This window comes from Talpa occidentalis, unplaced genomic scaffold (assembly GCF_014898055.3).
Source record: "Talpa occidentalis isolate TD23 unplaced genomic scaffold, MPIMG_talOcc4v2.1 talOcc4.7, whole genome shotgun sequence".
Classification (NCBI taxonomy): Eukaryota; Metazoa; Chordata; class Mammalia; order Eulipotyphla; family Talpidae; genus Talpa; species Talpa occidentalis.
In genome coordinates this window covers 2,559,628-2,583,449 of record NW_023605083.1, presented here as the reverse complement: position 1 = coordinate 2,583,449, position 23,822 = coordinate 2,559,628, and the positions used below count along the sequence as shown (strand labels likewise).

Sequence of the window (23,822 nt, the reverse complement as noted above, 5' to 3'; positions counted from 1 at the left end):
AGCAGGACCTGCAAAACAGAACAAGCTCTAGAATAAGGAATTTTAGTGCCCACTGAACCCTCAAAGTCAAAAATGCTGATAAGGAAATGGAACACGTGGGGCGCTCATACACTGGGAGGGGGGCATGTATAGTGAACAACCACCTTGAAACACAGTTTGGTGGCTTCCTATAAAATGAAGCATCATGTACTACTCAACAAGCCTACTGCGAGATGTTTATCCAAGAGAGTAATATAAACTTATGTCCATGCATCCATGCTGATGTGTACATGCATATTCACAACCACTTTACTCAGAAGAGTCCAAAAATACCCCTCGCCCTTACATCATACACGAAAATAAACCCTGGATACAATGCAAAGGTCAATTTACTGGTGAACAGAGAAACAAATTGTGGTGAACAGAAACAATGGAATTCTGAGCAGTGAAAAAAAGCAACAAAAAGGTTGTGCAACAACATGAAGTAATCTCAGAAGCATTACACTGAGCAACAAAGTCAGACACAAGTACGAAGAACATTCTACACCACAGTAACTCCATTTACAGGAAATTCAAGCAAAGGCAAAATGACAGTTATAGAGACCGGATTACTTCAAGGGACAGGAAGTGAGGAGAGGACTGAGCACAACTTAAGTTTGACAACTGAAAGTAAGCTGGATATTCACACAGCTGAAAGGTGGAAGCAGTCCACACGTCCACCAGCTGATGAACAAAATAAATGTGGCACACCCACACACGTACTAGTCCCCCACAAAGAGGCGTGCCGTTCTGACATGTGGGGAAAACCTGTTCCTCTACTTCCCACCAGACACCTCTACCTCCACACCCGGAGGCCAGCCATGTTGCCAATCGGACCCGAGAGTCACAACCCGTGCACCCACCGCCTACTGGGTGATCAGGCGGGACAGGGAGCCCATGCGTGACAGGCAGCTGCAAATGGGCAATGTCTTACTATCTGATAACTCTGAAAGGACATCTATGATACATTAAACATAACGTCAAGCGAAGTGAGGATCTCATTTTCTTCATAGCTCTACACCCGGCGTCTAGAATCACACACTATCAGTTGGCGTGTGGTCAGGGAACACCTGCTGGATGAGTGAAAGCGTCACGAAGTAGCTAAAGGACTCCAATATCCACACTTCCCAGAGCTGAGTGCGGGGTCTGCGGGTAAGATGTAAACTAATGTGCTCACAGGGCTGGTTCTGAATGTCAAGGGCCGGTGATAATTTTATTGCTGGCCAGTATTCTACAATATTCCACAGGGCCCTACAGCACCTTCCCCAAGGCACACATATGTGCCTTCTTCCTTAAGTGAAAGGAGAGAAAATCACAAGACAGTTGATGGGTGACAGGACCAAGTACTCAGAATCTACAAACACTGTTGCCATGATGCCTATTCCCCCACCCGCTAGTGGTTAACACCATGAATTCTGTATTTGTAACTGTCCCAGTAATAACCCTCATTAACATTTTAAACATTCTGTGTAAAAAGTTACACACTCAGTTTAGGAAACATTATCTCCCATATATTCAAACAATGATATTTCCTCTTCAGTGAAAGGCTCCTATGATTATATAAGGCCCAAGTTATACACAAAAGAACTTACCCACCAACTCCCAGCTTTTTTCATACTCAGTAGGAAATTTTCGGACATGCAACTGATAGAATTTCTCTTTATTTGGAGAACTGATCCATTCCTGGGCCACCTATACAAAACAAATTAGGAAAGTTAAGATATCCTGGAAAGCAAATGCCAAACAGTAGAAATGGCCAAAGTGAGCTACAGTGAAATGTAAAACCTAGACTTCCAAGAGACAGAAACATTAAAAACTTCTTTTTAACATCATACTGGAAGTTCTACTTAGTACTACGCGATAAAAAGCTTTCTAATTGGAAAAGAAAAAATAAAACTTTCTTCAAAGATATGATTATCTATGTAGATTGAAAAAGAAAAAACAGTGCCAGAATTAATACACAGAGCAAGACTGCAGGATACAAAGTAAGATGGGTTAATCACAGCTCTATATAACATACAAATGTAATTAGAAATTAAAAATATAACCATTTACATGAACACCTCCTAAAAGGGCATTTTTGGGTATAAATCTAACAAAATAAGTATAAGATCTATGAGTGAAAAACAGGACACTCTGATGAAAGCATTAAAGAGGAACTGAATAGAGACAAGGTCCACGGTCACAGTCAGGAAGACACAACGCTGTCAAGATGTCAAATTTTCCCAACTTAACCTGCAGATTCAATGCAGTCCTAATCAAAACCCCAGCAAGCTGTCAATTAGCTGGTTCTTTTAAGGTAGAGCAAAGTGGAGCAAAGATGGTCTTGTAGTAAAGGTGCTGGAACAACTGGACATTCATATGCCAAAAAATGAAGCTAGATTCAGAACTTACACCCTTCACAAAAATTAACTCAATATGGAACATAGTTTGAATGTAAAATACAAAATGAGTCACGCGCCACATAACAACACTCAGTCAACAGCAGTGGCACCTGACAACACGGGGTGTGCAGTAAGTACACCCATGACATTCACAGAAGGACAAAACCCCCTCATGACACCTCTCAGAACATACCCCTGGTTAATCGAGGCATGACTACATGGAAGGCCTGGGAGCCCCGAGCAGAAAGCCCAGACGACCCTGGGTATGGTATGGAGGTGCCTTTTCATACAGAACACCAAAGGCAAGAACCATGAAAGTAACAACTGACAAGTGAGACTTTACAGAGAAATTAAAATTTCTCTATAACAGACAATCTCAAAAGAATGGAGACAAGTAACAGACTCGGAGAATATATTTGCAAAAGACACAGCTGATAAAAGACTATTAACCAAAGTATACAAAGAATTCCTAAAACTCAATAAAAAGAAATGATTAAATGAGACATGCACTGCATACCCATCAGAACGGCCAAAATCCAAAACGCTGACGTCACCAGATGTTGGTGAGGATGGAGTGATGGGACTCATCAGCCATTGCTGAGGGGAATGCAAAATGCGCCTCTAGTCACTTCGGAAGGCAAATTCCTATAAAACTAAACAGTCTTGGGCCCCCTTGGTGGCACAAGAGGTTAAGACGCAGCACTATGGAGCTATCCGCAGCCTCTGCAGCACAAGTTCAATCCCCAGCCGGCCAGGGAGCTGACCCACATGGCAAGCAGACCTCTCTTGTCTCGCACGCTGCTCCCCTCGGCAGTGTATTTCAGTCCTTCTGCCTGTTCTGCTCCCCACTCTGTTTCTGGTGAATCCTCTCATCCCCCCACCCCACACCTCTGGCCTGTGCCCCAGTTCTTGTATATATAAATTTAAAAAAACAAACAAAAAACCCCCTAAACAGTCTTAATGTCTAATGCAGCAACTGCACCACTCGATTTACCCCAATGGACTGGAAACTTCTATCACACAAAAACCCAACAACTTCATTCATAACTGTCAAGATTTGGCAGCAACCAAGATGTCCTCTAGCAACTGACTGGATATACTGAGGTACACCCAGACAAGGAAAGATTATTCAGCAGTAAGAAGAAATGAATTACAGGCCTCCCTGGTGGTGCAGGGGTTAAGCACAGCACTATGAAGCAATCTGCAGCCTCTGCAGCACGAGTTCCATCCCTGGCTGGCCAAGGAGAAACCCACATGGTGTAACAGACGTCTTGTCTGCCCGCTGCTCCCCTCAGCAGTGTATTTCAGTCAGCCCCCCGTTCTGTTCCCCACTCTGTCTCTGGTGAATCCTCTAACCCCGCCCCCGCCCCCCCCCCACCTCTGGCCTGTACCCAGTTCTTGTGTGCATAAATAAATAAATGAATCGTACAGCCATGAAAAGACACAGGAAAACCTATTGTGTATTACAGGAAGGACGCCAATCTGGAAAGCTGTATGATTCCAATTACGTGACACCCAGGAAAAGGCAAACCTATGGAGGACGTGGAGAGAGTGGAAAGGTCAGTGGCTGCCAGGGAGTAGGGAGGAGGAAGAGATGAATATGCGAAGCACATTCTAATAAGACAACAGCAGACACAGGTCACACGCTGGTCACCCCAGAGTGACACCAAGAGTGGGCTGCAGACTGGCGGCAACGGTGAGAAGATGCGGGCTCTCCTATCTGAACACAGGACACAAGTACCAGTCTGGGGCGCAGAGTCACCAATGGAGGGCCATGAGTGTGTTTGGGGATGGGCCCCTGTACCCCTGCCCAATTTTGCTGTTAACCTACAGCTGCTTTAACAATTCTTTAAAAATTGTGCCAGAATGACACACTGTCCAATTCAGAAGCCGTTAGTCACACACAGCTCTTTAACTTTAATGTCACTCTGACTAGCCACATTTCCATTTAAGTGTCTTATTACATACTCAAGGTTTTTTTTTTTACTTTTTTTTTTAAGAAGTGGGGTACAGGCCAGAGTTGCGGGGGTTGAGAGGATTCACCAGAGAGTGGGGAGCAGAACAGGCAGATGGACTGAAATCCACTGCTGAGGGGAGCAGCAGGTGAGACAGGAGAGGTCTGCTGCGCCCTGTGGGTTGCTCCCCAGCAGGCCGGGGATCAAACTCGCACTGCAAAGGCCACAGACAGCCTCACAGCGCTGCACTCAACCCCCTGCGCCACCATGGAGGCCCTCAAGTTTTTGTTCTTAAGGAATTTGAAAAACATAAGTATCTACTTCCTGTCCCCTTACCTGCTTTGAGAACACCAAGAAACACCCTTCATGGCGCACACGGATATTTATGCCAGCACTACAGCCGTTTACACCAGCACTAAAGCTGTTTCCCGAGGTTCAAATTCAACTCGGACCCCGCACTTTACCTGGCAATCCAGTCAGGGCCCAAGGCTGAGAGAGCAGAATGGACACGCTGAGGTGGGGGAGGCACTCAGAGGGGAAAAGCAGTGCTCTGAGTAAGAAACTGGGAAGATGTCTACGGAGCAGCTTAGGATTTACTGTTTTGTGGCGTTAAATGCACTTTCCCCTTTGCCACTTCCCCAAGAAAACGCCAGGGAAGGTTATCCCTGCTTGTTTCCTTTTTTACTTTTTTTTTTAGATTATTTATTTATACAAGCACTGGGTACAGTCAGATGCACGGGAGGGTGAGAGGATCCACCAGAGCCAGAGCGGGGAACGGAACAGGCAGACTGACGGAAATACACTGCTGAGGGGAGCGGAGCAGCGGGCGGCAGGAGAGGTCTACATGCCATGTGGGACCCTCCCTGGCGGCCCTGGGGATCAAATGGGCAGCTTAGCGCACATTAGCTGCGCCACCAGGGGAGGCCCTTGTTTCCTTTTTTAAATGCAGATGGAGACCATCTCCTCGGAGAAGCCTCCCCTTCTCTTTGAATGAAAAGCACCATTTCCTCCTATGCTGCTGACACAACAAGCTCCAGCAGGGCAGACGTTAAGAGGTGTCCCCTCAGCCACCACCCCTGAGGAGAACCTGGCTAGAGCGGCTGTGCAGCCGGAAGTCTACAGACTACATCCAAATCAAGAGGTCAGTTACTTTAACTGCACTCCGCACTCAGCTCAAGCAGCAACTGCACACGGCACGGTGTACCCAATTAAAACATATACTTACCGTTTCAAAAGTATTCAGTATCATCAAAGGGAAAAACACATTAAAATATTCTCTATAATCTTGAAATCTGACCGGCACCGGTCTGCAGACGGAATGACACAGGCTCGCGGGAGGCCCAAACTGATCCAAAGTCACAAACATGTCGTATTTCCACTTCAAGACCTCCTTCACGAAGGCGTCCGAGATGGACTGCGACGGCAAGAGAATGTTGCCTGAAGAGGCCGGGGAGAAAGATCTGCTTTCAGCAAAGGGAAGCCTGTAGGGCGGCCTGCCGGCGGCGGCCGGAGTCTGAGAAGGAAGGACGCTGCACAGGCTCTTCACCTCCGCCACCGGCTTTGGGGGCCCGAGGAAGGCTGGCTGGGGCACCTTCACGCTGGACTGCACCCCGCTGGACTTGGTTTTTAGAGCTGGTGGGAGCGCGGCGTCGCTTTCCAAAGACCTGGAAAGGTTAGCACTTCGTGAGGTACAGCAGAAAATCTTCGTCCTGGAAGGCCTCAGGGGTTTAGAGGGCGGCAGGGGCAAGGCAGGCTTACGGAACACATCCTCATCCGCGGCTCTGGCCTCAGCGTGCGTTGCGCAGCCGTCGCCATGGGCTCTTGCGGCTTCGTTACAATCTCTGTGCTTAGACGTCCGGCTACTCGGAGTCTCCACCTGAGGCCGGCCGAGAGGATGTGTGCCCACCTGAACGGCATCTTTCCCCTGGGCCGGCTCAATCTCCATCTGCGAGCACAGATCCATGTCTTCAGGATCGTTCTGTGTTAAAAACAAACTATCGTCCTCCATGTCACTGCCAGCCTCGGGTTCTGGTTCTTTCCGAGTGGCCAAGTGTGTGGCGCGGGTGCCTCCACCTGCAGGGCCCGCTGAAGTAGAGGCCGCTGCCTCACTCGCCAGGATTCTTCCATTTAGCACCACAGAATTACACCGGTTTGAAAGAGACGTGTCATGGGTCACCTCAGAAACATGCTTTGCTCTCATGGGTTCTGGCTCAGAAGACACACATTGTATGAACTGCTTTCCATTACTGGTGGCAGCTGCTTTAGCTCCTCGCTTATAATCTGACCCACCGGAGTCCGATGCAAACATGTCATAACTCTGGGCTGCGCGGGGCTCTGCATTACCATTATCAAAAAGTTCTTGTCTACTGTGCTGTGATTTGGGTCTCACCTGCCTTCGCAACTGAAGATCTTGACTTGTCAGCAATTTCTTATTATTTTTAGCAGAGAGAGTCTGAGGAGAGATTAACTTAGTCTTCTTTCTGATATCCACTGCTCCCACATTCTTGCCGTGGTCACGTAACTGCACTATGTACTCCATAGACCGCTGAGACAACTCAAATGCCTTGCGAGGACCCTTTTTAAGGCGAAATTTCTCGGCTGTTGACGCAGGTTCAGGACACTGACGAGCTTTCTTTGGCGGCACAATAGCAGGAGTTGTCCTACAAGTGAGGTAACTGGAATTTCTGTTCGGGCCTTTTTTGGTATCTGAATGTGTTTTCTTAGGTTTAGAGACGCGGACTCTCCTAATGGGTCTGGAGTAACTACGCAGCTTTGGAGAAGACCTCTTTAGCGGAGCTGCGGCGGCTCTCTCCGTACTTGAGCTGGGAGTTACAGTCTTTATGTCGATAATTTTAAAATCATTTTCAGTCAGATCTCCCTCATTGAGACTATCAGCTTGGTACTCATCGTTGGCAGAGGAAGACCTTACAGGATCTTGGTCCACAGATTTGTCAAATCGTTTTCTCTTTGGCTTTTTTACTTCAACTTTGCAAAATTCCCCAACAGAAATACTAGCGCTCTGTGCTTCTGCGCGTTCTTCGGTGCCCTCTTTTTCCATGACCTCTTCAGACGCGTAACCGGTATAAGCCCACTGGTTTGTGACAGCAGGTTTACAGGTCAGACCGGACTTTTCTTCATCCTCTTGAGCTGAATGCTTGTCATCCAGTTCCTGATCTTGCCAAACTGAAAACACTTTATTTTGACTTTCAAACTCAAACATCTGAGAATCAGATTCTTCAAGCTGCAAAAGAGATTTAGTCTCTTCTTCCTTTATCACCCTTTCCACTCGCGTGTCAGAGATCGAAGCACGCTGCCCCAGACACTGCTTCTCTAGGCACATTTTATCTTGTCTAATGCGGTTTTCAAAACCCAGCATTCTCTCGTCGTCATCATCAGAATCTGAAATAATAATAACCTGTCCGCAGCGGCCTTCCGCAACAGCGTTCTGGTTCGTTACAAAACCATCTTTCACTTTTCCTTGTAGAGGGGACAAGCTCTTTTGAGTTGAATCTGAAGGAAATTTAATAACACTGGCTTGAGCTATTAAAGATAATTTGTGGAGGTCTCTGTCTACCTGTGAATCCGTTAAGGTGTCAGACTTAGGACTGGCGCTAGAGGCCTGCTCTCTCAAGTCAGGAGAAACCTGATCAGCACTCTGATCACTTTCCTTATCTCTTTTTTCAAACACAGTCAAAGGATCTTCAAAGGGAGATGTTTTCTTTAAGAAAGTATTGGTCATTTCTGTAAGAGGGGCCAGATCTTTATCACCAACACGGCAGTCCTGAACTTGACCGCTGTTATCATGGGAAGAGAAAATACCTAACTCCAATTGTTTTTTCAGCAACAAACTGTTTTGAGACTTCTGTTCTCCATTTTTATCATCCAGAATACCATTAGGGTGTAAACCCGGATTGTGTATAAAGCCATCCCCTTTCTGACCTGCTGCATCTTTCTTTGAAAAGAAACTCTCAATGTCTGAGTGAGTCAGGTTTTCCTCTAAATTGATAGCACTGCCAACCAGAGTACTTTTCCGGTGCTGTTTCTTTATTACGTGTGATAACTTAGCACAGATATCATCTTTTTGTGCCTTCATTTTTGTTTCTGAGGTTTTGCCACGAGCATCATCCTTTAAGAAGTCTTCATTTGACGTGGCCATCTTTTCCAAAGGTTTTTTGCTAGAATTAGCTAAAGAATGTGTTGATATTATTCCCTTGTCACATCCCCTTTCTGGACTATTTCTCAAAACACTACTCTTTGGCGTGTAAGAGGGATTCTCTTTTACAGACTTCTGCTTCCTTGTACTTATTCTGACTGCACCTGGAGCTCTCTCGGTGTGGTGGTTTTTACTGCTCTGCTTCAAGGATAGCTCAGCTGAGGGACGGTCTTGTAGCTTTGAATCTTTTACATAACTTTGCTTATTATCCTCTACTATAGTGCTAGTTGCTTTGACCAATACAGTCTCTTGCATTTGACATGCATCTGTTTTCACTGGTTCTTTAGAAAATGTGGGGCTGGAGTTTTCCAGACAGTGCACGTGTTTCTTAGATTTCTTCCCTATTTGCTCATTTTTTTCTTTTTTGTAAACTGCAGGAGGGTTTTTACACGCAGGAGTCAGATCCACATAAGCACAGTGTTGAGGGGCCTTGGCTTTTATGCTTTTGATAATTTGCCTTAAGCAGGTCTGTAATTCCAGGGTTTCCCGACTAGTCAACTGCCAGCCCAGAGATAAATTCCCCCGCAGGAATAAGTTGAGCTTATCCCAGAATCGCTTACAAAGTGTCTGCTGCCCAAGCTGATAGCCCTCTTTGAGAAGACTCCGGATCAGCTGCACACAAGCAAGCTGCACAGAGTTGGACGGCACCGCATGCAGCGCCAGAGAGGACACCACCGCCGCCGACCCCTTAGAGCAGTTTCCAGCTGACTTCTCCGAGCTCCGTGCGAACGCAGTGGTGGGGAGCTTGGCGCACTTCACGATGGCTTCCACCCACTGCTGGGAAGTCACCCACAGCAAATGCAAACACTTCTTATTTCTGTGTAGTTCAATCACTGACACCAAAATCAGAAGAAAAAATTCAGTCACTTTGTCACATACGACATCCGTTTGGTTGAGAACATCCTTGACTTCCGAGTGGAGATGATGGATGACCCCTGCTATGTACGCCACACCCAAGTCCTTCAGACCCATGAGGGACTGGACGAAAGGGATGAACCACAGAAACGTGCTGTTATGGACACGCATGTCTTGACCAATGTCTGACTGAAGCACGCTGGCTAATGTTTCCATCTCTTCATACATGTTAGGACAGTAATCTGGGCAAATGGCTGATCTCCACCCCGAATCCTACAATGAAAGAAAAACTGACGTTCAGATAAACAAGGAGCACTCCTGATAGGTGTGACACAAAAGCTGCCAACAAGAAAACACATTCCGCAATGTTCTTGGGTTTCGTAACGGGTTCGTCACATACTGTTTTAAATACAGGCCCCCCCTCCCCGCCCCGCCCAAGAAATCTGAAAAGTTGAATTTTGAGGTTTTCATGAACAGGTAAATTTATAAATTCTCCAGACACTATGGCCCTTTTCCATGGGTACTTGTGACTTTTTGTCATGTCACTTATCTCCCTCCCCCATAAACTCCCAGCTTCCCAAGTCCATGACAAATTAATCTTCCAAAGTGTGCACACTGAGCCTGAGCCCGCCCTCCTGGCACAGCACATCTGCTCACTCAGGGAGTCTTCATGCAGCAGTTGATTCAGAATAAAATCAGCAGGTCAGCTGTGTGAGATACTGCCCATGTGACAGCATCACTGCAAGTCTCAAATGCTTTATACCTTTTTGGTCTTTTCGGGGTTATAGTTGTACACAATCTGGCTGCAAGACACCATGTCATCCAAAAATGACTCCGGTTCATACTTGGCCCTTAAATATTAAGGACAGAAATTATTGAAATGACGTAAAAAACAAAAAGAAAAAACCCTACCGTCAAATCAGTCATGACAGACTTCTTTGTAGACGGCTTTTAAACCCTGACACGCTCACTGAACTAACCGTGCAGAGCTGTTTCGTATATTCTGGATCTCTCTGTTGTAGCTCACATTGTTGATGATGGTTTGAAAGGCCTCGATAGGATCAATAAGTTGACCCCAGACCTTAGATCCAAGGCGATCCAGAATCACCATGAAACAGTGTAATGCCGGCCAGAAAGGGTCCACACTATCATCTGAAACACAACAGAGGCATGGCCGAGTTACAAAACAGTCAGAAAAAGGCACCAGAGAAATACATCAAGAAGCATGCACTCGGGCCTCCCCGGTGGCGCAGCGGTTGAGCGCTGGGTTGCGAAGCTGCCCGCGGCCTCTATGGCGCTGGTTCGATCCCCGGCTGCTCCCCGGCCACAGGAGGAGGGTCCCACATGGCGCGCAGACCTCTCCTGCCACCCGCTGCTCCCCTCAGCAGTGTACTTCGGTCCTTCTGCCTGTTCTGCTCCCTGCTCTGGCTCTGGTGAATTCTCTCACCCTCCCGCACTTCTGACTGTACCCAGTGCATGTATAAACAAACAAACAAACAAATAAATAAATAAACATGCCTCTATTTAAAAAAAAAAAAAAAGAAGCATGCACTCTATGTGGGCGGCAACAAAACCAAAAGCAAAGTAACGAGTAACTTAAAGTGCTGCCAAACCATGGGTTTTTAAAAGCTGACAAATTCTTTAAACGTTTTTGCATTTTTTCAAGCAATACCATATGCCTCTCAGTCATTTTTAAATGGGGAATGAATAGCCTCAGTAAAAACTTTCTCGACCTGTCTGCCACACCCAAAACAATTAGCTCTGCAACTTCTTCCAGAACTTCATACTCCTATCCTTCAATAAATTAGAGGAAAAAAAGAACGAGAAAGGAAAACTAGATATTTACAGATCTAACCAAAGTCCACAATACAACAAATTCTGGTTTAAAATGACCCTGAACTTACATTATTTGGCTGGTGTAACGGACTGATGACGGAAATGTCCTTAACCAACGTGTAAGCAGACACAGATGCTTCATCTATCCATTCCCCAACACTTTGTTACCCGCATCTGATGCTGCTGGCAGGAACTCCCATTACTCATAAGCTCTTAGCTCTAGTGCTTCCCTGCTTCTCTATCACACACAGAGGCAAGACACCGCCCTACTCCAAGACCTTCACTGCTCCTTAATGACTCCCAGGAAAATTCAAAGTACTGGATCCTGGACTTGTAAGAGCTTACTCTGTTGTTTCTTTGCAGTTCCATTTTTCATACTCCCACAATCATACCTTACCTACAGCAAAAGAGATTGCTGGCCTTGCCCCAATTAGGAGCCAGAATGCCGTCACACTCGGCACCACCTGTGAAGATCCTCGCCCCCTTCACGTTCTGTTCAAATGCCTCCTCCCAAACACCACCCTCTAACACCAGGTCTTCTCAGCCCGTCACTGATTATGTGATTTAGTTCCTTTAGAACCTACAGATTTTATTTTCCTTGGATTCTTTAAGACTATTTTTTAAAAATCATAATCAGGATCTTCTCATGTACTTTTTTATCCTTTGCTGCAGCTGACAGTTACGTCTGGTGAGTGCTCATGTAAGGAAGAAAATCCTCCGTTAGGAGATGACAATTATGTAAAGTTTTAAAGGTTAGGGGAGCTGCACTAAAACAGGACAGAATTCTAGTTGCAAGGCACAAGGGAAGCAATGAGCAATTTATGTAGTAAATGCTGGCAAATTAATTAGTAACAATGTTATTCAGGAATAATCTAGGGGGAAAAAATCTGTGGTCAAAAAAGAATATTGTATTTCTTTTAGAATTCCCCCCAATTTATATTTATACAGTTCCCTAAAAAAAGTGAATGAGGAGGAGAAATGATGTCTTCATAGGCTCTGGGCTGCTTATCTTTATTGATTCGGTCCTTCACAAAAAGAGCACACTCAATTTCAGATCTGCCCTGATCAGTTTGACACACCCCTGAGTAAAAGGTGGGGTTCAGGGCCTCCCCGGTGGCGCAGTGGTTGAGCGCTGGGTTGCGAAGCTGCCCGCAGCCTCTGCAGTGACGGTTCGATCCCCGGCTGCTCCTCGGCCACCGGAGGAGGGTCCCACATGGCGCGCAGACCTCTCCTGCCGCCCGCTGCTCCCCTCAGCAGTGTCCTTCGGTCCTTCTGCCTGCTCTGCTCCCCGCTCTGGCTCTGGTGAATTCTCCCACCCTCCCGCGCTTCTGACTGTACCCGGTGCTTGTATAAATAAATAATCTTTGGAAAAAAGAAAAAGTGGGGCTCAGTCAAGTGGTAGCTCTAGAGCTTATTTTCTAGACTGTGAGCAGCCCTGTGCAAGAGCCCTGTCTGTGATGATGGAAATGTCCTATAGTGACACTGTTCGACACAGGGGCCACGGAGCACACGTGGCTACTGAGCCTTGGAAGTACAGCGACTGGGACTGAAAAGCGGAAATCTGTAATGGCCACGTTTGGCTAGAGCCTGGAGAGCCGAAATGAAATGAAGAAGGGGGGAGACAGTGGGAGAGGGAAGGCTTTTCCTCCCATGTCATTACAGATGTATCTCCTATAGGTTCTAGTCTTGATGCTCCCACTCAATGAGTGTTTCGATATGAAAATGAAGGTTTACATCCCTGGGCTTCAGTCTCTTCTTTGAAGCAAGCAAGGTACTGAATTAAATTCTAAAGGTCCCCTTCTAATTTAAAATTCTGAATCTGTGACCAAAACTGTAACGAGTTCATTCTTTTCTCCATACTATGCACCCAAACCCTTGCAGTGACAGGGCTATTTTAAAAGTGCATCATCACCAGATCCCAAAGCATTTAGCAAATAAAGTTTATTACCATCCACTTGTCTCTCCATAGTATGAAGTATTGACTGCATGAAATCATTTTGCTTTTCTGAGCCCAACAACAGTGAATCCATGGCTTGCTCCTCGAGAATGGTCAGCAACATGCAAATACCTGTAAGATTATTTATAAAGTTTTCTTGGATTAAGTAACACTGTTCTAATGCCTTCTTTGGGGTTAGTTAGCAAAAGAATCACATAGCAGTGAGATAAAGCAGAGCAGTGTAGAGTTCCTCAAATGCTTGAGTCAAAGTTACCGTAAGTGCTCCTGAGTAACATGACAGACTCACTGGAGAATAAAACTTGGTTAGAAAATGACTAAAATGGGCCTCCCTGGTGGCGCAGTGGTTGAACGCTGGTTGCGAAGCTGCCCGCAGCCTCTGCAGCGCCGGTTTGATCCCTGGCCACCGGAGGAGGGTCCCACATGGCGCGCAGACCTCTCCTGCCGCCCGCTGCTCCCCTCAGCAGTGTCCTTCGGTCCTTCTGCCTGCTCTGCTCCCCGCTCTGGCTCTGGTGAATTCTCTCACCCTCCCGCGCTTCTGACTGTACCCAGTGCATGTATAAACAAACAAACAAGTAAATAAATAAATAAATAAATAACATGCCTCTATAAAAAAAAAAAAAGAAAATGACTAAAATGACAACGATGCAATTTGTATTCCACCAAATCTGAGAGGCCTTCAATTTGAAGGCCCATTATATTTCATTTATGAATCACTGCCAGTTTTGACAAGTAAGATCTGGGATCAACGAGGGAGGCTCAACTACTTTGAGACAGTGTAGAAACTTGCTTTTTTTCCCCCCAGGAAAATACTTTACATATGGAAAAAGAAGTAACAAACTACTTTTTAAGAAATAGATCAAAGTGCCTAATACCTATCAAATATCAAAGTTACCTGCCATACTAACATTTTGTTATATCTCATATTGCTTTAAAAGATCTGCCATAGTGGGGCCTCCCCTGGTGGCGCAGGCGGTTGAGCGCCGCACTGTGAAGCTGTCTGCAGCCTCTGCAGCACTGGTTCGCTCCCAGCCAGCCAGGGAGGATCCCACATGGTGCAGCAGACCTCTCCTGTCACGCCCGCTGCTCCCCTCAGCAGCGTATTTCATCAGTCTGCCTGTTCTGTTCCCCACTCTGTCTGGTGATTCCTCTCACCCTCCCGCGCATCTGGCCTGTACCCCGGTTCTTGTATAAATAAATAAATCTTAAAAAAAAAATCTGCCATAGTTGAAAACCTACCTTGAAAACAGGTGGTTTCTAGAATAAAATTTTTTTAAAAGAAATATTTATTTTATACCACCTCCAGCTATTTATTTACTTATTTATTTATTAAGGATTTATTTATTTATTTATACAAGCACTGGGTACAGTCAGAAGCGCGGGAGGGTGAGAGAATTCACCAGAGTCAGAGCGGAGAGTAGAGCAGGCAGACTGACGAAGTACACTGCTGAGGGGAGCAGCGGGCGGCAGGAGAGGTCTGCGCGCCATGTGGGACCCTCAACCGGTGGCCAGGGATCGAACTGGCGCTGCAGAGGTTGCGGGCAGCTTCGCAACCCAGCACTCAACCGCTGCGCCACCAGGGAGGCCCCTCTAGGATAAAATTTTAAAACAAGATGTGTAGTGGTGAGTGAATTTAATGACAAAAATTGGAAATTGTGAAAGCCTCTCGTCTGGCAATTTTAATCAGATTACCAAGAAATCATTTGAAGTGCAGGTTACTCAGGAGCAATGTGAAAATACAAACAATGCTTAAGTGGGAAGGACACTCACCGAGCCAGTAGTTTTTATAGTTGGTAGTGTCATACATGTGCGAGGGAAGAAGAATCAGTTTACCCTTCTCGAGGACAGAAGAAGTATAAATGTCCGGACTTTCTAAAAGCCCCAACTCTATGACCTTGAAAAGACAAGTCAAGACTTCCTGCAAGTCATAATAATCATCTCTGTCCACTTTTCCTAAGTTTCTTGCAGTCAGGATAGCCCACCGTCGAACCTAAAAGCATAAGAGATTTGTTACTTCATTCAACATGTCTACATAAAGAACCTAATTAAGAAAACAGGATTTTCTGCAGCCTAAAAGACATAATAATATGCAACGTGTGGACCTTAAACAAACCCTTACAAATTATTTATGCAATAATCATTTCTATTCATTTAAACATCGACTGGAATTATATTAAGGAATTATTACAGGTGTGATTTTTTTAAAAAAAGTGCTTTTTATCCTATGGACAAGATGCTCTGATGTCTAAGAGCTACTCTGATCCAAAGGAAAATAGAACACTCACCATGTATTGTAAATGATAAAACTGAGCAATGGCTATGCGGATTTTCATACTACCCCGCTTCTGTATACTTGTTCTTCCATAACAAAGTTTTAAAAAAGGAAGAAAAAACTGAAGAGACCTCAAAAAATATCAAGACCTCAAAAGATATCACCTCTAAGTGGCAGTAGAGCATAGGTAAGAGATTTTAAATTTCTTGTGGGCTACAAGTTAAATTTAGTGATTGAACAAAAAAATACCAAGAGCGTCTCCGTCATAGTAAGAGTACGGTTTTACGAAATGTTAGGTATGCATGTGTGGGTTCACTGAATGACATTTTTTACTGTAGGTTATGGTCAAAAAAAGGTTGAAAGACATAAAATAATGTACCAAAAAAATAGGCTTTTGATTTACACTATTATATAAATGTCGGATACCTCTTCACGTCTGTGTCAGTCCACCCACCCACTGCCAAAGTGCCAATACTGAATCTTACACTATAAAATAAAAACATAGTATCTTCTGGGTTTTGTCTTTCTGGTTGAGAAGCTAACTGCAGCTCCTTCATAGATAGTGTTTTCTCTGGCTCCTTTGAGATCTTTCTGTCCTTAACATCCTGAGGTATCAGTATTGTCCATACTGCTGATAACCCAACGGGAGAAGGGAAAAGAGCTCTTGGTTGGTACAATCAATACCAACTGCTGGCTGATAAATGTGGAGTGTGCTGGAGCTGAAAAATTATCTGTAATTTTAGAAAATCTGTTTCAGGCAAGAAGGAGAAAAGTCGACGAACAGGTTATCTATCACGATCTTAAAGCAGCTAAGAAACTGAAACTGCACAGTGGAGAACTGGATACCACCTCAACTAAACAAGCAAAGTTATCGTGCTAACGGGCAGGCAACACGGTGCGCTTCTGCCTGCAGCATCCCTGGAGGACACACACACACACAGACTCCAACTGGCAACGCACAACCTGCGCCTGACCAGGAGAAACAGAGGACAAGCCCCAAGTGAGGAGCTTTGTGGCTTTTTTTTAAAGGACGGCGTCAGGAATGGCTATAGTCTTCAGAAACGCAGTTGTCATAAAAGACACAGAAAGGTTAAGGAAATGTTCCAGATTACGGGAGGCTAAAGCAACTTGACTAAACACAAGTGCTGCCGCTGCTCTGGACACTGCAGTGCAGGGGAGAACAGTGTGACCATCAGCCCTGCCATCTTCCTTGTGCGCACGGAAGGTGTTGCCCTGGCTATGGGTTGGATTCTGTGGTTTAGAAGCGGACCGCAGCTCCTTTTCTCTGGCTCCCTCCAGTCCTTTCGCCTTTACCACGCAAGGTGGCACCACCGTGAGCACAGGTATGGGCATGCCTTTTATTTCTGTGCCTCAGCGTCTGCCAGTGCATGCTTGCTGTGCCCGCCGCTGATTGCTTAGCATGACCCACCATTACCACCTCTTCATTGTTCCCCTAGTTCCTTCTAGAACAGAGTGAACCTATATTAAACCTTTTCACGCCATCCTGCATCCCGGGCCGTGTAATGCACTAAGCCATCTGTTCCCCTGTCTTACAAGCGGAATCCCCCTTCGGCCACATCTAGGTAGCCACTACATCCATTTCAATGTGCCTATTCTCTTTAAATCTTTTAAAAATATTCCTGGTCAGGGCCTCCCCGGTGGCGCAGCGGTTGAGCGCTGGGTTGCGAAGATGAGCGCGGCCTCTGCAGCGCCAGTTCGATCCCCGGCTGCTCCCCGGCCACCGGAAGGAGGGTCCCACATGGCGCGCAGACCTCTCCTGCCACTCGCTGCTCCCCTCAGCAGTGTACTTCGGTCCTTCTGCCTGCTCTGCTCCCCGCTCTGGCTCTGGTGAATTCTCTCACCCTCCCGCACTTCTGACTGTACCCAGTGCATGTATAAACAAAACAAACAAATAAATAAAACATGCCTCTATAAAAAAAAAAAAAAAAAAAGATTAAAAAAATATTCCTGGTCATCTGATAGTGGGTTTTTAGGTCTCTCTTTTAATTAAGAACTTTACATTCTGCACCTGATAATTCTAAAGAAGGCATTCTTTGGGTATAATTGTTCGTTTTTAATTCTATCAGTGACTTTTTTTATGGCTTCGGCAACTTCAGCTGGGATCTATGTGTGGGGATCTGAGGAGGACTCAGCTGAGGCATGACCCTTTGGAAACCATCTGCACTGGTCTCTACAAGCAGGCGCCAAGCAGGCAGGCAGACTGGAACTTTCTTCTGAAAACAGGCCTGTGGTTTCACATTTCCAAGCCAGACAAGTATCTGTCTCCTCCCATCACTTGTATTTCCAGGTACACCTGTGACAGAAGGCACAGCACCTCAGAGGCCAGGTTCTGCCTTTCCATCCCATGGCCTGTTCAGCATGCATGTCACAGCCGCCGGCTGGGGTTCACGGACTTTCGCTAACACTCCTGACGACTGGGGCTTTCCTCTCCATCTTCTACTGGTTTCCAGTTCCCTGTGCTGGGACCCGCTGCATCCTTGCTTGTTGGGTAAACATGTCAACTCCAGCCTTGCTTTCTCTGACATTCGTAGGTGTTTTGTTCCCACTTGAGTGAAAGGAAATCAAGTCTTTTGCTGGCTTCTTTTTTTTTTGGGTGAGGGCCAGGGAGCCAGACTTCTGATTTATAATAACTACAACCCTTCATCAGGACACACTTTCAACTCTGGCTGTCCATGGACCACTTTTAAATACTGATTTTTTGGCGCGGGCCAGGCTACTCAGGCTGTCTGACAAGGTCCGGGCATGGGGGAAATTCCTGAAAAGTCAGGAGGCTCCATAACCGGCTCCCGCCGGATCCTTTCCTTTTGTTTGTGGCAATGCTTGTGGTTGGTGATCTTTTACGCTATGCATCTAAACATAGATGACGTGGTCAAAAAAAATAGTTTTACAATTCACTGTTTCAGTGACGTCAGTGCCGCAAAGCAAGGGGGCAGTAACAACATATCCCAAAATAGCCGGAGTTTCTCTCTGCTTGGGGCTAGTAACTCAAATTCTAGTATTTCCTAATCTTCTGGGCATAAGCACTAAATGACACTCCGGAAACTATGAAAAAACGACCTAACTGACTCTGTCTGGCCCCTAACAAATGCCCCTCTGCCACTCTCTTCTATACAGTAAACTCACGAACACAATGAGCTTTTCCACTCCTGCTCTCGGCTTTCGCCCCGACCCTTTTGTGTGCGGAGCTCTTTGATAAAAAGAAGGGTTGGTAAATGGCGACTTATGAACAAGAGGCTTCTTTCTGATCATGTAATTATGTACCATCCTCAGGATGACCAGATTAGCTAGAGGAGACCCCCCTTTCTTCGTTCCCTAATTATTAGATCAAATAAACTCCCCGTGCTGTGTAGGTAACCTACAGAAAATGGCACTGACATTTCTCTAACCTTAGACTCTTTAACATTTAGTTAATCTTTCACTATGATAAAAGTAGAGGTGCAACTTTTAATCAAATGAGCTCATATGCCTGCTTTAACATTAATAGGATAGCTGCTCGGCTGTGAAAGATAAATGATTGTAACAGGAACGCTCTGTGTAGCAACTGTACTTTTCTCAAAGAATAATGAACGTCATCATCTCGGTACAAGGTCAAAGAGCCCCCACCAAACTGCTCTCGACAATAGTGCGATGACCGTGATCTTTCTGCCCAACTGCGCACGCTGATGTACGCCCGCGGCCTGCTTGTCACGGACAAATAAAGACCCGCCGAGACCTCAGCAGGATGATACTTTGCACCTTCATCGAGTGTCCGTGTCTCCTCATCTTCACCTCCGCCGATGCCGTCTCGTCCTTTGGGGACCCTGCCCCGGTTGGAGCTGGACTCCGGCAATTTTTAATAATGCAAAAAGCATCCATAAACTCACCATCCAACGCAGAAACTTAGGCCCCCTCACCACAGATATTGCTACCTCTGCGGGCCTCCCAACCCAGGACCAACATTATCTTCCATTCCAAGCGCTTCATTCCCTTATTGTTTATGTTACAGCATTTACCTGAATTGCTAAGTGTTATTCATTGTATTTTGTTATTGACTTTATAAAAAGGGTTTCCGCCTATGAAATCTTGGAGACTTTCCAATTAATATTTTATAATTAACATTTATCACTTTGCTTCAAGTCGACAGCTAGTTCTGACCGATACCCAGCACCCTACCGGGCAAGCACACTAGTTTTACTGACTCTCCAGTGATGAAGCACTTGGGTTGTTTCCAGTTTTTGTTGATTCTGGGCCAGGGAAATCCCTGTTCAGGTCTTCGTCCATTTTTCTTTTGGGGTCCTGTTAGTACTGTTCATATCTTCTCCCAATTTAATTTTTTTTCTAGTTTTCTTTAAGGTGCCTTGCAACAAATATTAAGTTCTTAATTCTGAGCTAGTCAATCTTATCAACCTTTTAAATCAATGGTTTCTTTTCAAGAAACCTTTCCTTCCCCTCAGATCTAAATAATACCTGCATTTTCTGCCAGAAGTTTGGCCGGTTTTTGACATTTAATCTATTTACATTAATAACTTATAACTATGACCCAAACCTAATTTCTTCCTTTTTTTCATAGATACTTTTAATCCTCTCCATTTCCGGACTCTCTTCCCCATTCATCTTGCACAATCACCTCTATAAATATGAGAGAGCCAAGGAGGAGTGAGTCTGCTTGAGCTCTTTCATTCTGTTGGCCACCTTGTCTGTCCAGATGCCAACAGCACCATCTTAATTATCCAAGCTTCAGAGTGAGCCCTGTTTAGTAGTTAGTCTCCTGTTTTTTACTCTGCAAATATGCCCTAGGAATACTGGCTCCTTCCTCTTCCATTTAAGTTTTTTATTTTTATTTTTTAAAGATTTTATTTATTGGGGCCTCCCTGGTGGCGCACGGGGTTAAGACGCAACCTATGAAGCTGTCCACAGTCACCGCAGCACGAGTTCAATCCCCGGCCAGGGAGCTTCCCACATGGAGCAGCAGACCTCTCCTGTCTCCCTGCTGCTCCCCTCAGCAGTGTATTTTGGTTAATCTGCCTGTTCTGTTCCCCACTCTGTCTCTGGTGAATCCTCTCACCCCCCGCACCTCTGGCCTGTACCCACGTTCTTGTATGCATAAATAAACAAATCTTTAAAAAAATATTTATTTATTTCTGTATACAAGAGCTGGGGTACAGGCCAGAGATGCGGGGGGTGAGAGAATCCACCAGAGACAGAGTGGGGAACAGAACAGGCGGACTGACTGAAATACACTGCTGAGGGGAGCAGCGGGTGAGACAGGAGAGGTCTGCTGCACCATGTGGGTAGCTCCTTGGGCAGCCGGGGATCAGACTCGTGCTGCAGTGGCTGCGGACAGTTTCATAGGTTGCATCTTTAACCCCTTGCGCCACCAGGAGGCCCCCATGTAAGTTTTTTAGACTCATCTTAGCATGTCGTGCTAAGAACACTCTTGGGATATATTTAAAATGCCTGCAGCACCCTTTCCTACGAAGCCTTCTCATTCCTGTACCAGAATCTCTTCCCTTATTCAGGTCCTCTTTCCTGTCAATTAAATTTTACAATTTGCCTGCAGAGGTCTTGCACGTTTTAAAGATATGTGCCTCAGCATTTTCTGAATCTACTATAAACAGAAACTTCTCTTTAATTATTGTTGGCTACCTGTATACAGAAGTATAACTGACTTTTTTATAAATACATTTTATACCCAGCGACCTTGTTAAATTCCTCTTGCTCATAACTTAGATTCTTTTAAGGTTTTCTATGTAAATGAGCCTATCATTGCAAATGTGGCATTTTATTTCTTCCTTTAAAATTCTGATGCCCTGAATTTCATTTTCTGATTTCTTCACTACACTGATCAGAGTCCTAATTTAACATTCTATAGAAACTTTGTCTATTCATGATTTTCAAGGGGATGTGTCACTAAAAATCAGTTCAACTTGGATTTACAATTTGCCTGCAGAGGTCTTGTACAATTTACAATTCAATTTCTTTAGTTTTTTTTTTTTTAACAGATTGTATTTATCAGATTATGGAATTTCCTTCTCATCTGCGAAGACTTTAATCAAATTTCTTAAGTTTTTTGCATCTATTTGTTTTAACCTGTTAATACAATTATACTACATTGTATTTTCTAATACTATTTTTTTTTTTTTTAAGTGTGCTGGAGAAGCAAGTTCTCTCTTTTTATTTATTTATTTATACAAGCACTGGGTACAGTCAGAAGCGCAGGAGGGTGAGAGAATTCACCAGAGCCAGAGCAGGGAACAGAACAGGCAGAGTGGTGAAATACACTGCTGAGGGGAGCAGCGAGCACAGCAGGAGAGGTCTGTCACGCTATGTGGGGACCCTCGCCGGTGGCTGGGAATCGAACCAGCGCTGCAGAAGCTGCAGGCAGCTTCGCAGCCCAGCATTCAACTGCTGCGCCACCAGGGGAGGCCCAGTATTTTCTAAAACTTTGTTTAGGATTTTTATAACTATATTAATGATTAAGCTTTAATCTTTTTATTTTTTAGAGTAATACTGTCTTAAATAAATGTGGCAGTATTTTTTTCCTCTGGAAGGAGAGGCATAAAATGAGGATACTCTATTCCCAGAGTGTGTAATGTAACTCCCTATGTGAAATCACCGAGCCCACCGATTTGTTGGAGGGGAGAAGGGAAGGGTTATCAACTGGTTCAATTTATTAACAGTTATCATATCCAACAGTTTTAAAAAGCTATATTTTTCTAGGAATTATGTTGCCTAGGTTTTCAAAACTGTTTAATATACTTGTCTACGACACTTATTACCCAGGCTCTCGACTTATCTATAACGTGTCCTGCTCCTCATCTGTTTGTTTCTTCGACTTCCCTTCATCCTTCTTGACAGGAATTTGTCCATTTTGTCAAGTTTTTACACAAAGTCAACTTTTAGGCTTTGGGATTTTCCCTATTACATGTTTCTTGTCTGTTTTAATGAGTTCCACTCACTATTTTTTATTATCTCCTTTTCACTTCAATTTTGTTCTCTAGCTTCTGAAGAGAAATGAGCTAATTTTGAGTTCTTCTTTTCCATAATCACATAGATAAATTTCCCTAAAAAGCACCTCTGTTGCTATATCCTACAAATTTTTATAACTTAGTTCTAAGTATTCTTAAATTTGATTTCTTTTTTAGCATATATTCATTTCAAAACGTAGAAACACCTCGATTGTTCACTTCTATACAAACTGCGCTGTGATCACGGCAGGCACGACACCACGGCCTTGACATCTGCCCAGCTCTCATTATGGTGAGATATATGGCCATCTGCGTAGTGTTTAGTGCATATATGAAAAATGGCTAGATGTACAGTTTACATGAGGTCATGGATTTCTGTAGTCTCCTGACTGACTCATCAATATTGAAGGGGAGTACGTGGGGTCTAACGACCAAAGTACCTGCTCGTCTCTGTAGTTTTATCAACAATAATCACTGTTCTGGGCCTGTCTTACCTGGCATATTACTTATTTAGAACTGCGACACAGGTGAATTTAACTTTTTATGATTATGCAGTAAACCTCGCACGACCTTGTTCCAATTATTTCACTCCTTATAATTACAGCCTCACCAGCTTCACGTAGGTCAGTTTTGTCTTTTCTTTTCCGATCCCTTACATCAACCTTTTTTGTACCCAATTTTCACGTGTGTCTCTATGAAACAAAAGTGATCTAGATTTTATTTCTTCCAGAATCCACTCTGATCTCTTTTAACTGACAGTCACTATTGATATCCTTAAAGTTGTGTATATGCGATTAAAAAAATTAAAAATTCTGCTGGTGATGGTCACAAAAAAATTTAAAAATCCATTATTAACCATATTTTTTTCTATTTCTCTCAAAGCAATTGAAAAAATAGCTCTTACCAACCTCTGCCCTTAGTAGGAGGAAAACCCAGCACACATGCTCTCACAGCATTAGTCTCCTACCTGTCAGCCCACCCTACTGATACTGTCTAATCTGAATTGTTACTGATATAGTCACTTTCCTTAAACTAAGTTTTTAAAAAAAATTATAAGCTTTACCACAGTATTTAGTCAGTTTTATATTAACTCTTGCAACATATTCACAATTCTTGCTTTTCATTTATTCTTATATATACATTTCATTTTTATCACGTTCAGTATGAGCAGCACCGGCAACTCAGGACTCCCACCTTTGGTCACTAAGGGACATGCAGGCTCAGTCACCAAGCTGCAGGTGTGCGGCCCAGGTGCCCGCTGCTTTGCTGGCCCTCCCTCCTCTGCTGGTATGCAGCTTTCTTAAAAAGCCAATCCAAGAGGGTACAGGGCAGACTGTCCACCTATTTTCTTTCACGGTCAGGAGAGC

At 44.7% G+C, this 23,822-nt stretch overlaps 1 protein-coding gene across 4 annotated transcripts in view; it reads right to left on the bottom strand.

Moving 5' to 3' along the window:
* Window positions 1-23,822, bottom strand: part of SETX (senataxin) — a 60,008-nt gene that overhangs the window by 25,806 nt on the left and 10,380 nt on the right. For all 4 annotated transcript variants that reach the window (XM_037492891.2, XM_037492890.2, XM_037492892.2 and 1 more), the window contains 6 exons: window positions 14,986-15,205; window positions 13,210-13,329; window positions 10,406-10,577; window positions 10,189-10,276; window positions 5,583-9,698; window positions 1,611-1,710 (listed from right to left, as the gene is read on the bottom strand). In XM_037492891.2, coding sequence (XP_037348788.1) covers window positions 1,611-1,710; window positions 5,583-9,698; window positions 10,189-10,276; window positions 10,406-10,577; window positions 13,210-13,329; window positions 14,986-15,205 — 4,816 coding nt within the window. The remainder of the gene's footprint in view (window positions 1-1,610; window positions 1,711-5,582; window positions 9,699-10,188; window positions 10,277-10,405; window positions 10,578-13,209; window positions 13,330-14,985; window positions 15,206-23,822) is intronic.